The sequence below is a fragment of the Gracilinanus agilis genome, chromosome 2 (genome assembly GCF_016433145.1).
Source record: "Gracilinanus agilis isolate LMUSP501 chromosome 2, AgileGrace, whole genome shotgun sequence".
NCBI lineage: Eukaryota > Metazoa > Chordata > Mammalia > Didelphimorphia > Didelphidae > Gracilinanus > Gracilinanus agilis.
The window spans coordinates 232,912,747-232,928,543 of NC_058131.1; the positions used below are offsets into that span (position 1 = coordinate 232,912,747).

The 15,797-nt window shown below is 45.3% G+C and overlaps 1 protein-coding gene across 1 annotated transcript in view; it reads right to left on the bottom strand.

Moving 5' to 3' along the window:
* Positions 1–2,117: 2,117 nt before the first annotated feature.
* KCNK3 (potassium two pore domain channel subfamily K member 3) overlaps positions 2,118–15,797 on the bottom strand; it is a 57,983-nt gene continuing 44,303 nt past the window's right edge. Inside the window, exon 2 of the mRNA XM_044663750.1 lies at positions 2,118–3,024. Within this exon, the coding sequence (XP_044519685.1) occupies positions 2,147–3,024 (878 nt within the window). The 3' untranslated portion in view covers positions 2,118–2,146. The remainder of the gene's footprint in view (positions 3,025–15,797) is intronic.

A 15,797-nucleotide genomic window follows, 5' to 3' on the forward strand; every position in this document is an offset into this window, starting at 1 on the left:
GGAGCACGCAGCTTGAGGGGTGAATGTAGAAGAAAGGGAAGAACAAAGCCTTCCTGCCAGGCAGGCAGTGCCAGATTTATCCCTACTGCCCTGGGGAGGGGGGGAAGGGCAGCAGCAGGGACGTGGTTACGTACAGCTTGGATGTGAATGCCTTGGGTCATTGCTGGCACCGGCAGACTGCTCCATCTCTGTCTCCTCCTACCTGCTGGTGCCCTGAGTCACCACGCAGCTTAGCTGTCATTTGCTGGGATTTGTTCTATTCTAAGGGTAAGGTACTGATTGGGACAGCTATGTCTGAAAAAAGCCTGCAGTGCTCGGAGGCAGTGGAGAGGCCAGTCATGCTGGGGTGGTGTACCCCCCTTCCTGTTTGGCAGCTCCTCTCCCTGTTTGGAGCTCAAACACATTTTCCTACCCTGTCGCTGGACAGACGGGCAATCTATTCTGTCCCTATGGGGAGCAGATGTGTCCACCTAGGCAAAGACAGAGCCAAATGTGTGTGCCAGACAGAGGCGCCATCAACAGAATGATGAATCGGCCTCCTTTTCAGGTTTCCATTGTTACCCTTCTTGTAGTCCCAGGTCTCTGGTTCCCCGAACCAGGAAATCTCCTGGCGTTGTATCATGTCCCTGCTCAAAAGCAGCCGCGACCTGCTCAGCTTCATTGATTTGTCTCAGGAACTGGGGTGGGAAGTAGTCAGGAAAGGAGAAAGGACTCGGTCCCAAGGAAGAGGGCCAAGGTGGAATTCACTCTTGTATCTCTGTCTTTCCCCCAGTTTCCTCCATGCCAGGTTTGGGATCTTTCCAAAGTTCTGCCTCCAGAACAGCTGGAAGACACTAAAGCTTCCTCACTGAGAGCTCCCCCATCCACAAGCAGCTTCAGACCCGGCAGTCCCAAGAGGCCCATGCCTACAGAGGTGCTGCCGTGGGAGCCTTTGCCGGACAGTCCAGGAGCTGCCTGCTCTTTGTGGGGTCGCAGTGGTCAGGTCCCAGGGCCCTGGAGCTGGATGACATCTTTGGGCTTTTGCTCCACAATGGCCTTGGTGACATGAGATGTAGGAGGTCTGAGTTTGGGGCAGGAGGGCAGGCAGAGAGTTTGGGGATACATGGGAGGCTGCATCAGCAAGGGTCAGGCAGGGTATGGGTGTTGTAGGGTATTGAAATGGGGATCGTTATCCATCCCCACTCCAAGGAAACACACTAACTCTTTCTACAATGGGAAGTGCGACTGAGTTTTTCACTCAAAAACCTCAGCTTGGGTTTCAGAAATAAGCAATGGAAGACATTCTCTTCGCTCACTTTCTCTTTTCTGCCTCCTCTCTGCTCTACGTTCTTCTTCTTGCCATCTTTTAGGGGCTGCAGCAAAGCCATGCAAAAACAATATGAACAGAAGGTTGGGATGGGGAGACTGTGAGGTGTAACTTGGAGCAGGAGAGAGGCTACAGGAGAGGAGATAACAGGTTGCTGGACAAGCTGGGGAGGAGTGGGGCAAAAAGTCACCTGCCCCAGACAGGGAGGGAAGGGAGAACTTCACAGATAGGACAACTGTAGGACACCAATGTTGAGAGGTATAAATAGAGATGCAAACAGACACTTAACACAGAGAAGTCCCATTCCAGGGGGAGTGTGGGGGTGGTAAGGGGGGGGTAGATGGATGGGGCTCTGAGAACAGCTGAGCCTCTCGGCTGGTAGCTCCTCAAATTTCCAAGGCTATCAGAGGTTTCCCCTTTAGACTCCTTCTGATTCCCCATCCCCCACCAAGTTTCACATTTCTTGGAATTTTTCAGAGCATGGAGAGAGAATAGAAAGGTCTCTTGGATGCAAGAAGCCCCTAGGCCCTGGGCAGGCTGGTGGGGCAGGCACAGTTGGAGATCTTAGGAGAAATCCAGATGCCCCACACTCCTACACTGACCAATGGTGGGTGAGCAGACCTTCTCTGGGCCAATGGCTGCAGAGCCACCCAGACTGTGGGGCCCCTTGATCCCACTGCCTCTCTGCCCACATAGAGACATGGAGCTTATTTCTTTTAATAGAAGATCTGACCCAAACCTTTGTGGGGTCCACCTTTTCCGATGGCTCCCTCCCCACCCCCCTCCCCAGGCCCGTGTGAGTGGGCTGGCTCCTCAGCTTGACCCACACCCAGCTCCGGGTCACACTGAGCTGCGGCGTTTCATGAGGCCACGGAATGTGGACAGGCTGTGCAGGCCAGTGGACACAGAACTGATGGCCGAGCGCTGGGCCGTGCAGAGGCAACGGTGAGAAGGAGTTTCGACGTAGCGGCCACCCCCGGGGGATGACTGGCTCTGCTCCACGCAGGTGTCAGAGGTGGACAGGTCCCGGGGGATGATCATGGGGATGGAATACTGTAGCTTCTCCCTACTCTTGTACCACAGGCAGGAGCACATGGATTGGAAGTGAAGCACCTCAGCATAGACGTTGCGGAAGCCCCCGCTCCCCGCGATGGTAGAGGAGGCGGTGTCTGTGGTGAGAATGCTTCCTCCCGCCTGCCCGTTGCGGGTCAGGAGAGCCCGGTGCTCGGCGTCCCGCTTCTCGTCCTCCGCGTTCATCGTCATGAAGCGTAGAACCACGAGGTTGAGGAAGGCGCCGATGACAGTCAGCCCCGTGAGGATGTACACGAAGCTGAAAGCCACGTACTGGGGCTGAGTCTGCAGCGCCTGGTCCTTCTGCAGGGCCACGTAATCCCCAAAACCAATGGTGGTCAGGGTGATGAAGCAGTAATAATAGGCCTGGAAGAAAGTCCAGTGCTCATAGTAGGAGAAGGCAGCCGCCCCGATACACAGGGTGCTGATGCAGGAGAAGAAGCCGATGATGACCATGTTGGCCATGGAGACGTCGTTGCGCCGCATCCCCAGCCCCTTCTTGGCCCTGTGCAGCAAGTACTTCACAAAGGTGTTGATGCGCTCCCCCAGGCTCTGGAACATAACCAGCGTGAGGGGGATGCCCAACAGGGCGTAGAACATACAGAACACCTTCCCACCATCTGTGCTGGGGGCTGCATGACCGTAGCCTGTGGGAAAAGAGAGGACAGACTGTGGTTCCTTCCTTTCTTTCCTGAGTCCTCCACTCTGCCCACATTGAGCTGCTTGCTCCCTACCAACACTGGGGCAGACAATGGCTGGGGATGGATGGGAGGAATAGAGAGAAGAAGGGCCAGTTTTATTCTGTCTAGACTATAGAGCTTTTTGTGGATGTGGTCTATTGAAATAAGAGAAATTCCTTGCTAGATTCCTTGATCTATAAAGGACTTGAGAGGTTACCAAATCCAACCCCCTCATTTTACAGATGAGGAAACTGATGCCCAGGGTTATTTCATAGGATGATAGATTTAGATCTGGAAGGGATGTTCCAATCACTACCTTCCACAGATGAGGAAACTGAGGCCCTAGAGAGAAATGACCCTCCCCAGGTCATATAGATAGTAAGTAGTAACAACACCAGAATTTGAATTCAGTTCTTTGGCTTCAAATTGATTTTTCTTCCTGCTCCTTAACAACTACCCTTAGAAGGAAAGTCTATTTGAGGAGAGTACCTAAAAAAAAAATCTAACAAAAGATTCATCAGGAAACTTTGGAGAGACTGGACAGGGACTTTTCCAAGGGGTGGGGAGAGGAGATTTGAGTCGTCAGAGCTACTGGAACAGTCTTCTTATAGAGCAGGGAAGCCACCCCCTCCTGATTTATATTCTTCTCCCCATACTTTGAGGGCCAGTCCCAGCTTCTGTTCCCTGGCAGGAGGTGGCCACAGACTTCAGTCCTGAAGCAGAATCCCAGAGTCCTATGTGACTTCCTAGGTTCTGCAGGAAGAGCTGGGCCCCTTGTGCCACTCTACCCCTAGCATTAAAAGCAGAGATCTGCTCAAGATGTACCAGCTTTCTTATGTGACTGGGGCTCCAGCCAATTGCCAATAGTCATACTCAAGATTTCTGCCTGACTCACAGGAAATTTGGGATTCTTTTTCAGGATGCCTCTTCCCAAGCCCTTCTTGATTTCATTCCACTTCTTAAGCCTGGTTTTTGGCTTTTCAAGCCTTGTTGAGAAATGAAAATGCTGCAAAATGCTGCTACTTTAAAGAAACATTCAGCTGAATCTAAGGGTCTTCCTAGACTTTGCTGAGACTCCTCCTATTCCATCTGCTTTCTAAGATACACTGTACTGAGGCAACTTGGTGACATAGTGACCAGAGCAAAGGAACTAGAGCAGGGGTCGGCAACCTTTTTGGCTGTGAGAGCCATAAACGCCACATTTTTTTTTCATTTTTTTTCCATTTTTTTCAGCCTCACACTTTAAAAAATTTTTTTTATTTTTTTTAAAATTTAAACATTTATTAATATTCATTTTTAACATGGTTACATGATTCATGCTCCTACTTTCCCCTTCATCCCCCGCACTCCCCCCACCCATGGTTGATGCACATTTCCACTGGTTTTGTCATGTGGCCACATTTTTTAAAATGTAATTTCGTGAAAGCCATACAGAGCTCACAGTGCGTGCTCCTGGCGCCTGAAAAGAAATTGACTTTATGGCTCCTGCAGAAAGAGCCATATCTGGCCCTCAAAAGAGCCAGATATGGCTTGAGAGCCATACGTTGCCGACCCCTGAACTAGAGTCAAGAGTTCAAATCCTGCTTCAGACTCTTCTTACTGGTAGTTTGACTCCGGTAAGGGCAATTAAACTCTCTCAAACATAGTTTCCTCATCTAAAAAAGGGGGGATAATCATAGCACCTACCTCACCTGATTGTGAGGTTCAAATGAGATAACACATAAAGTGCTTTGCAGACTTTAAAGCCCTGTATAAGGTATTTCAAAGACTTTTGGGGCATTCCTTATAAATGTTCACTACCACTACTATTAGTATACTTATCTGCCCCACTAGCCCTCCAGCTCCCACCTCCCCTTTTTGCTTCTTCCCATCCCAGTTCAGACAGCTGATGAACCCTGCCCTGCCCTCCCCTGCCCTACCCTGCCAGCAAGATGTGCTAAGAGGATGAGATGTGGTCATTCTCCATTGACTTTCCTCCAAAGGCATCTTAATTGTATTAACATTTTCCCCTTATACATAGTAGGTGCTTAATAAATATTTAAATCAGTCAATCAATAAATGTTTATCAAGGGCTTAATGTGTACTAGGAACAAGAATACAAAGACAAAGATGAAACAGTCCCTACTCTCAAGGGGCTTCTATAATCTGAATGAATGAATGGATACCACCCAGTCCCTTAAAGCCACTTATCCAATCTCAGAGCTGGAAAGGTGAGATGTAACCTTATGGAGCAACCAACTTCACCTTTGTACAGTCCTTTTTAAAACCCTTATCTTCCATCTTAGAATCAATACTGCATATTACTTCCAAGGTAGAAGAGCAGTAAGGGCTAGGCAGTGGGGGTTAAGTGACTTGTCTGAGGTCACCCAGCTAGGAAGGGTCTGGGGCCAGATCTGAAACCAGGACCTCCCATTTCTAGATCTGGCCCTCTTCTCATCTTTTTATGATGGGGTTCATATAGAAATGGTTCTGGGACAAGTTGCTCTCCTACTAATGTTCTATAAATGATTGCATGGGTGAATAAAATAATGTTTTTTTTTTAAACCTTACCTTCTATCTTAAAATCAATCCTGTGTATCAGTTCTAAGAAGAACAAGAAGGGCTAGGCAATGGGGGTTAAATGACTTGCCCAGGGTCACACAGCTAGAAAGTGTTTGAGGCCAGATTTGAAACCAGGACTTCCCATCTCCAGACCTGGCTTTCAATCTGCTGAGCCACCCAGCTGCCCCCCAAAACCTTTGTATATTCTTGTTTCCTGAGAAGACCTCTATCACCCTGCCACCCTTATAGAAGGTTTGAATTTGACTCTGTGAAGTCTATTGATTGCTTCTAGTTTAGCACTCTGGGACCAAGCTGAACAAGTCTAATCCCTCTTCCATATGACAGGTTTGAAGGCAGGTCAAACAGTATGTGCCAAAGATCAGAGATTTAAAACTGGGACCTTAGAGACTATCTAAGTCTATCATTTTACAGATGTGGAAACTGAGGTCCAGAGAGTAACTGTGGTTGACCAAAATTGCATAGGAAGTCGGATGAAAAAGGCAGGATTTGACTCCACTTTCTCTGATTCCAAATTCAGTGTACCATGCTGCCAGAACCTTCATTCCTCCTGGTTAAACATCCCCAGACACTCCTCTTACTGCCTTTGTGGTCCTCCAAACATACTCCAGTGGATCTCTGACAGAGGCCCCCAAACACAAGAGCCTCTGGACTTGGGGGAAGCTGGGCTTCTCTGAATCCAGGATCCTTGGGCAGCCTTTTGAATCCTGAATGCCAAAGGGAGCATGACAGCAGTCCCACCTGTGTGTGGGAGGCCCAAGGCAGGTGGTGAGGTGCCTGCTTCATCTACCTTGGAAGCCCCATGAAACAGGTGGCTTCTGTAGCCTCCATTTCCTAGGTATAGCCAAGCCCAGGAAAGTTCAGAATCTCAGCAATGTCTGGCTCCCCAGCAGCAGGGAAGTATGGGGGGAGTGAGAACATATTGTGCCTCCCAACTCTGGGCCCTATCAGCCAAACTACAATTTACCTTGACAGCTGGGCTGAGCAAGATAAAAGCTAACTGGCTTGTTCCTGCCCTTGGCCCTGGCCTTCCCCCTTGTTCTGGGCACTAGCACTGGGAGGGTTCTACATTCTCCCAGAGCTGGTAGCTAGCAGTTCTGTTATCTGGAGAGAATTCAAATGGAGGGAGACAGGAGAGCCTAGACCTCAAGACATAAGGCCCTACTGGGGGAAAGACCCCAGAATGCCACTCAGTGATGGAAATACACAGCACAACCCTGGGAGGTAGGCACTATTATTATCTGTATTTTATAGTTGAGGAAACTGAGGCACATAAAAGTTAAGTGACTTACCCAGGGTCATACAGCTTGAAAGTGTCTGAGATTAGATGAGAACTTGGGTTTTCTTGACTTCTCACTCTATTCATTGAACAACCTAGCTGCCTTTTGGGAGAAGGAGCATCTTAACCAGAAGTTCCCTACTCAGTAAAATTGCAGGTTTATGAAATTCTTGCTAAAGTACAAAGTCCACTTGCTTCTGTCTGCTTAAGGAGTATAAGTGTCATCGACTGCCTTCTAATTTCATCTTCCTAATGGGATAAAGCTCTGGTTATTCCACTATAGTTCCAGCTCTGCGTTTTGATCATGCTGTGAAGAGCCTGTCTTCTTTCTATTTACAAACTTGCGTTCTAGTTAAATGTGCATTAACAAGTTCAATTCTGGTATTGGCTGAACTCCTACAGCACTTATAAGCTCTATCTAGTGCTACTTTGCACTTTTGGTTTTCTGTTTATATGTATTTGGACTCCTCAAATAGATGATTCCTGGGTAATCCCAAGCCACCTATAAGTTTATAGGTCAAAGCAAGCTGGACAGCAACCAGCAGTTAGGATGGCAAGCTAGCTTACAATCCTCCACATACATTTTATTCTTTCTCTCTCTCTGTGTGTCTGTGTGTCTCTCTCTTGTCTCTCTCTGTCTCTCTCTGTCTCTTTCTGTCTCTCTCTGTCTTTCTCTCTCTCAAAAAGTAAAAACCCTTCCTGTCTGTCATAGAATTGATATTTTTAGTTTCAGTTCCAAGGCAGAAGAGTGGTAAGGGCTAGGCAATTGGGATTACACAACTTGCCCAGGGTCACACAGCTAGGAAGTATCTGTGACTGGATTTGAATCCAGGACCTCCAGGACCTGGTTCCCTATCCACAGAGCCCACCTAGCTGTCCCTCATTTATTGTATTCTCACGACCCTCCCAAGGTAGGTAGTACAAATATGATTTTTCCCATTTTATAGATGATGCTGAGGCTAAGCAGTCAATTGAGTTACCCAAAGTTAATCAAGGGTAGAGCTGGACTAGAATCCAAGTTTTTTTAGCCCCTTTTCCTAGAGCTTTTTTAGAGCTTTTCCCACTATACCAGGCTGTTCCTCAATACTTTTTGTGATGTGGGAAGTTCCTCCCCACCCCAAACCTCAGGCACAAGGAAACTTCCTTTTTGCCCGTTAGATGTACCACTCATCACTTGGCTCATCCTGTTTGAGAGGATAGAAAAGAAGTACATTCAAGAATATTTCTGATAGTTAGAGATCCAGACACACCAAACATTTTCCCACCAGAGGCAAGTGCAGTGAGGGAACAGACATTTATTTGGTGCCTGCTACGTGCCAGGTACTATGCTAAGCATCTTACAAATATTTGCTGATTTGGTCCTCAGAATAACTCTGAGAGATAGATGCTATTATTACCCCTCTTTTATATATAAGGAAACTGAGGCAGAAAAAAGATTAAGTCACTTGCTTAGGGTCATACAGTTAGTAAATGTCTGAGGCTAGATTTGAACTCAAACCTTCCATATTCCAGGTCGATGTTCTACCCACTGCATTGTCTATTGTCTAGATTCTACCATGAAGTTAGAGGAAAAATCTATAGAGTCTATCCATCATTATAGTTATCTAGGATAGACAATGCAAATAGATGGTGTATTGGACCCAGAATGAGAAAGGAGGAAGAGAATGGTTTGGTTTGCCTTCAGGAAATGGCAGAACTCCTTTGACTATTCCAAGCTTCTCCCATAAATTAAAGTCCATGTTTTCAATACTGGTATTCTGCTGGCACTGTTCTATGGCTGAGAGTCAACAATTCTCTAAAGAATTAACAAAATGTATCATAGAGGACAAAAGAAAGGTGAATGGTGGGGTGGATGTGAGCAGGCTGCAATTATATAAACAACAAAAACTTTCAAAGAGGTCTAGAAATTAGAGGATAACACCAAGGAAACAGATGATAGGAAAAGAAGATGGGAGTGAGGGATAACAGGTAAATAGTCCATGGGCTCTACTGGTATGCATTGGCAAGATGGAAGAAATAAATAGGAAGCACTCACCTGTAAAGCTAGAGTCAAGAGGAATCAAAGAATAACCCTCAACTGGGTGAGCTTCATGCGTCTAACTTATAGGACACACAAACAAGGGTCAAACAAGATGGGCAGAAATGGGTAGGCTGTGATCTGTATCATTGAAGGCAATACCCAAATCAAGGAGATCACAGCTTTCTTAGAGCCTGTAGAGTATTGCTATCCTTTAATAATCATGCTGTTATGTGTTAGGGACAGCTAGGTAGCTCAGTGAATGGGGAGCCAGGCCTAGAGATGGAAGGTTCTGAGTTCAAGTCTGGCCTCAGATACTTCTTAGCTGTGTGACCCTGGGCAAATCACTTAACCCCCATTGCCTAGCCTTTATCACTCTTCTGCCTTGGAACCAACACAAAGTATTGATTCCAAAGTGGAAGGTAAGGGGTATTTAGAAAAACAAAATAGTTACGTTGATACAATTCAATATTTTCGATTTAAAAAACAAACACACATTGCTGAGTGCAAACAAGATATTGTCTCAGGCTCAGCTAACCACATCTGTGATGTTTATACCTATTGTCTAGTCCACTGATGGGCAAACTTTTTAAAGAGGGGGCCAAAGGAAAGGAAATACTCATCTGTCAGTCTGTTTCTAAGTCAACTCTTTCCAAGTTTCATTGTATCGTATCCTACTCATTGTATTCGTCAGATTAGGAATAATGTCTGTGGCCAGAAAGAACATTTCAGAGGGCCAAGTCTGGCCTGTGGGCTGTAGTTTGCCCATCACTGGTCTAGTCACTATTATCCCAATGGTAGTAGCTTACCCAAATTCCAGTTGCAATAAATTCCTATGGCTACCAGTCTTACAAAGCTTGATTTTGAAAAGTGACAGAAAAGTCCTGTCTGGAGGACCTTTTCTCTCTTTTCCAGGGGTTCATCCAACTCTAGGAAACTGGTTCTGCGTCTCATGAACTTTGCCTCTTTGGCTATTTCCCACTAGGCATAGGCATATTACTTCTTTCCTCTTAGACAAGATGAACTTGAAGGCTCTTTTCACCTAGAAGACCATGACTCAGAGACCGCAGTTCATAGGACTGAGAGTGGAGTGGGTCCTCCAAGAGACCCCTTCATTTTATTGAGGCCAGTGAAGCACAGAGAAGATACATGATGTGTGCCCAAGATCAAACAGGCATAATGGGAGAAAGCTGGGATTTGAGCCCAGAGTCTCCCATGCCAAATCCAGTCCATTTTCCACTCTGTCACACTACTTACTGTCCAGCAGCTGGCTCTGGTCCCATCGGCCCCTAACCCCAGCATCAGTCAGGTAGAAGGGCAGAGTTCCCTTTTCCTAGGAAAGGTTGATTAACTAATGTCCATTTAGGTTCTGGGCTTGTCTACTTTTCAACCTTTTGTGTCTCAGGCTGCTCAGAAATTGGCAAGATGGGTGAAGTAAACAGGAAGCACTCACCAGTAAAGCTAGCTAGTCTATTAGCAGAGGAAGGAGGCTTTTTTTGCCCTTGTCCTTGGATGTCAGTCAGATAACCAAAGGGTCCCCTCAAACATCCAGTGCTGGTACCAAGGACGACCAGAAGACATGTTTTCCTTTCTGTCTATGGCATCCTGGTTCACTAGTCCTTCCTTTTACATGAATTATCTCTCCTCCTCTAATTCAGTGCAAATTTGAGCTGCCTTTATGCCTGACTCCCATTCTCCTCTTGCTCCTTATTTCCCTATGTACTATCTTATTCCTCTTGACTTGCTAGCTACATTCTTAGTTCTATTTCCCTTTGCCAGCACCATCATCATGCAGTTATTAAGCAATTCCTATGTGCCAGACACTGTGCTAGGTGCTTCTAAGACAGACAAAAATAATCGTCCTTGGGGGGGCTGGCTATAAGATTAGTTATTGTACAGACATCTGAAAGAGAAACTATTAACAAGTGAGTAGGATCAGGAAAGCCTTTTGTGTAGGAGGAGACACCTGTATCGAAAGTTTTCAATTTCAAGGAAGTTAAGGATTCTAAGAGGAGGAGGTGAGGAAGGAATGGATTTCAGACCACAGAAGAGGGAGATGGAATACTAAATTCAGGGAACAGCTCGAATGCCAACTTGGCTGAAATGTATGGTATGTGAAAGGGAGTGATGTAAAATAGGTCTGGAAAGGTAGATTAGAGCCATATTGGGGAAGGTTTGAAATGCAAAGTTGAGGATTTTGTACTTGGAGGCAAGAGAGAGCTGCTAAACATTTTTGAGCAAGGGAGCGACAAGGCGTCTTATTAATATTATCTTGGCATGTGGAGTATGGATTAGAGATGGGGGAGAGAAGAAAGAAGGAAAACAGTGAGGAGACTTGTAGTAATCCAGGTGAGAGGTGATGAAGGTCTGTATTGGGGAAGGGCTGTGTAAGTGGAGAAAGTGAGGCAAAAATGCAAGAGATGTCATGAAGGCAGAGTCAATAACACTCGAAGACTGATTGGGCACAGGATGGGAGAGAGGGAAGAGTCAAGGATGACGCTGAATTTGCAAACCTTGGGGACTAAATGAATGATAGTGCTCTTCTTCTTGAGAGTAAGAAGGAAGTTTGGAGGAGGGGAAGGTTTTAGGAGTGGAAGATAATTAGATCTATTTTGGACATGTTGAAATTGAGCTGACTAAGGGACATCCATGTGAATCTGTCCGTCAGGCAGTTACAGATGACAAGATTGGAATTCAGAAGCTATATTAGTAGAGAGGTCTATATTTATATATAACTAGATAAATTTGTCATCTATATAGAGTCATCCATATAGAGATGGTAATTAAACTCATGGGAGCTAATGAGATCACCCAGAGAGCATGGAGAAACCAAGGATAGAACCCAGGATAGAACCTTGAAGGACATTCATATTTAGGGGAAAGGAAATGAATGATGATTCAACAAAAAGTGAACAATGAAAGGTCAGATAGATAGAAGGAGAAATGGGAGAGAGCAGCTAGATAATGCAATGGATAGAGTGCTGGGCCTGGAGTCAGGAAGACATCTTGAGTTCAAATCTGGCCTCAAATACTTACTGACTGTGTGATCTTGAATCATGTAACCCTGTTTGCTTTAGTTTCCTTGTCTATAAAACGAGCTAGAGAAGGAAATGGCAAACTGCCCCAATATCTTTGCCAAGAAACCCCAATGATGTTCCAAAGAGGTGGACATAACTAAAATGACCAAAGAACAGTGTTATAGAAATCAAGAAACAGCATATTTCTGAGAAGAGGTGGTCAGCAGAATTAAAAGCTGCAGAAAGGTCAAGAAGGATGAAGAATGAGAAAAGACTGTTGGATTTATCAACTAAGAGATCACTGGTAATCTTTTGGAGAGTGGTTTCTGTAGAGGAGGGACATCAGAAACCAGTCCAAATAGAGAAATGAGTAGGTGGTGAGAAAACAGTAGGCAGTGAGGGCAGACAATTTTCAGAATTTGGCAGTGAAAGGTAGGAGAGATATCGGATAGTAGCTGGAGTGGATGGGAGAAGTGCAGAGGCTTATTTTTTTTCAATTAACAAGTATTTATTTTTTCTTTCTTTCCCCTGTCCCCAACCTCCATCTTAAAAAAATGACCAGATATATTTGTAAGCTGAAGGAAGAAGCCAAAAGAGAAAGAGAGATTGAAGAAAAGGAGGATCAAGAATGGAAAAGGTAAATTCCTGAAGGGGGTAGATGGGATCAAGGGCACAAGTAGAGAGATTAAACTTGGCAAAGAAATTGGAGCAAAAGAGGAGAGAATGAGATACGATATTATAGGGTTTTGAGGTGTGACATAGAGGAGATGAGGGAATTCCCTGTGGTTGGAAATTATTTTCTGGGGAGATAAGATTCTTTGATGAAAGGAAAGCAGAGAGCAAATTTGATAGGAAACACAAGGAAAGAAGTCTTAGGATTTCTGATACTAGGAGTATGACAGAATCAATCTGGGAAGAGTAAAAGATTTGCCGAGTAGTAGGATTCAGGGGGCAGTTAAAATGGCACAGTGGATAGAGTGCCAGCCCTGACGTCAGGAAAATTCATTTTCCTGAGTTTAAATCTGGTCTTATTAGCTGTGTGATCCTGGGTAAGCCACTCAATCCTATTTGCCTCGGTTTTCTGACCTGTAAAATGAGCTGGAGAAGGAAATGACAAATCATTCCAGGATCTTTGCCAAGAAAACCCCCAAAATGGGGTCACAAAGAGTGACTGAATGACTGAACAACAGCAACAACATGGGCGCAGAGGAAATTAAACAATATGAATCTGTAGTAGCTTATTTAGCTTAGTTGCATGGTTCCCTCTAGTAGTGTTGAGCAACACTGAGTAGGATTGGAGATAAATGAATGGTGGGGATAACACAGGGCTTGGGTTTGGCAATAGAAGGTACAATAATGCAAGGGGACAAGTGATTTAAGGGTAAAGGATGGAGTAGTTGAAATGGTCAACTAAAGGGCAGAGGTTGTGAAGGGAAGAAATTAAGCCCCAAGAAGAGGTAATGGACTAGAAGAGGCGAAAGGGCTGGTGGAACTGGAGATCCCAGTGAGCATAAAGAATAGGTTCAAGAAGGATGAGGAAGAGGGAGAGATGGAAGGACAAGAGTTTATTATGTGTGGAGATTCTTAGATTTTACAGAACACATATGGTTGATAATGAGATATAAGTTGAAGCAATTCCTGTGGGTAACTGAGGTAAAATGAAAATATAGGTCAGCAGAGTTGAGGAAGTTGATGAAGTAGACTGCTGGGGGGTTTTCAGGGAACTACCCTTCATCTTGGACCTATGTCTTCTTCTTGGAAATTGCTTCTCAAATGTTTTGTATTTACTTATATGTGTATATGTGGTTTCTTCCTAATAGGATCCAAGCTCCTTGAAGGGAAGGATGGTTTCATTTTTGTCTTTTTGTCTTCATCTCCTAGCATACTGCCTGGCACACAGTAGGTGACTGTTGAGTTGAAGTATGTATTCAAGTCTTTGAGTATGATAGCAGGAGCTATGGTGGAGAGGATGACCTTGAGCCAGAGGCTGAACTCTTTGAGCATGGAGGGAGAGCGACCTGGAGTACAATAAGCAACTGTACCATATTTTGAACTTGGCCAACCCCAAGGGCTGAAGGGTAAAGCAAAGAATACCTCTCAAAGTCTCCATTTAAAGAAGTTTCCTGGACCAGTCCTCTCTTCATTTTCCACCTAGTTATATGCATTAGGGCTAAACCCCATCATAGTATCAGGGATCTTTTCTCAGCATCCTTTTGTGTATAGTCTTCCGCATTAGACTGTAAACTCCTTAAGGGCAAGAACTTCCTTCCTTCCTTCCTTCCTTCCTTCCTTCCTTCCTTCCTTCCTTCCTTCCTTCCTTTCTTCCTTCTTATCATAATGCCTGGAACATAGTTGGCATTTAATAAATATTTATGGACTAAGGCCATGGTAGTTTTTAATTTTTTATTATCATCTGAATGGGCCACATACAAGGTTGAAGTGAATCTCAGAGGAGAAATTGCTAAGTGATGCCTCCAGAGGATGGGTCTGGCAATGTCCGTGAAGAACAGGAAGAATGTTTCTTCCTTCTCCAGTGTGTTATATGAGTGGAATAGCTGGCATGGTACTCCTGGTATGGACCAGTATAACCAGGGATGCAATGTTTTCTAGAGAGAGCCAGGTTTTCATGAATATAATAAGGTGGAAACAGGAGGTTGAGGATGAGGGGAAGTTTGCTAATAATAAAAAAGGGATTCCAGAGGATACAAGGGAAGAAGCTATGGACAGGGGGCATGTATATAGTTGAAGTGGAGGTAAATGAGAAAATAGAGAGATGGTAGCAGTATAGTTCTTCTTTGGCAGAAACCATTATGCTTTCAATTATTTATCAGTGTATGATTATAGAACATTTTACATACATTGAGGTAGCTAGGTGGCACATGACAGAGGTCCTGGAACCAGGAAAACCCAAATCTGGACTCAGGCACTTACTAGCTTGTGACTCTGGGCAAGTCATGTAACCCCATTTGCCTCAGTTTTCCATCTGTAAAGTGAGCTGGAGAAGAAAATGGCAAACCACTCCAATATCTTTGCTTAAGAAAACCCTAAATGGGGTCATAGAAAGTCAGACTCTACTGAAATGACTGAACAACAACACAACAAATCACATACAAAACCCACTTAATCCTCACCAGAGTTCTGTGAGGTAGTTGGTATAACCTCACTTTATAGATGAGGACACTGAGGCTCAGAGCGATAAGGTGAATTACCGAAGGTCACACATTGGTAAATGGGGAGCTGGACCTCAAAACTCTTATCCTTTGACTCCAGGTCGAGTGGCTTTCCCCCCTTCACCATACTGCCTCCAAAGACCTTCTGTCTGCTCCTCTTACTGCCACCCATGGTGCCCCCTACACCTGTCCCTCACCTTCGGAGCCCATTTTATAATTACTTCATCCTTCAGACCAGTGCTTGCCCTTGCTCACTATACCCATCCTTCCCTTCTCTTGGCAGGGCTTCTCTCTGTGTGTTAAACACAGACCTTGGCCCTGAGCCATTCTCCAGAGAAAAGAACAGCTCTGCTGTCGCTGCCTCTGGGATGACAACAGAAAAAGAACAAAACCATCAGCCTGCTCTAGGGCACCTAACCCCTCAGAGGCGAACAGAGGCAGGGTTCCAGTGGGTGCCCTGAGTAGATGGGGAGGAGCTATAAGCTTCAGCCTTAGCTAATGCTATTGCAGATGTCTCAGCAAAGACCTCGGTTTTCTTCCAAGTATAATTAGGATGTGCTACCAACTTTCCTGGTGGTAATCACAGGGCCAGAGAGATATGCAGCCCTGATTGGCTAATAATCATTCCTGATATTTGCGCGTTTCTTTATCATTCAGAAAGCATCCCCACCAACAGTTCTCTCCTCTGATCATCACAC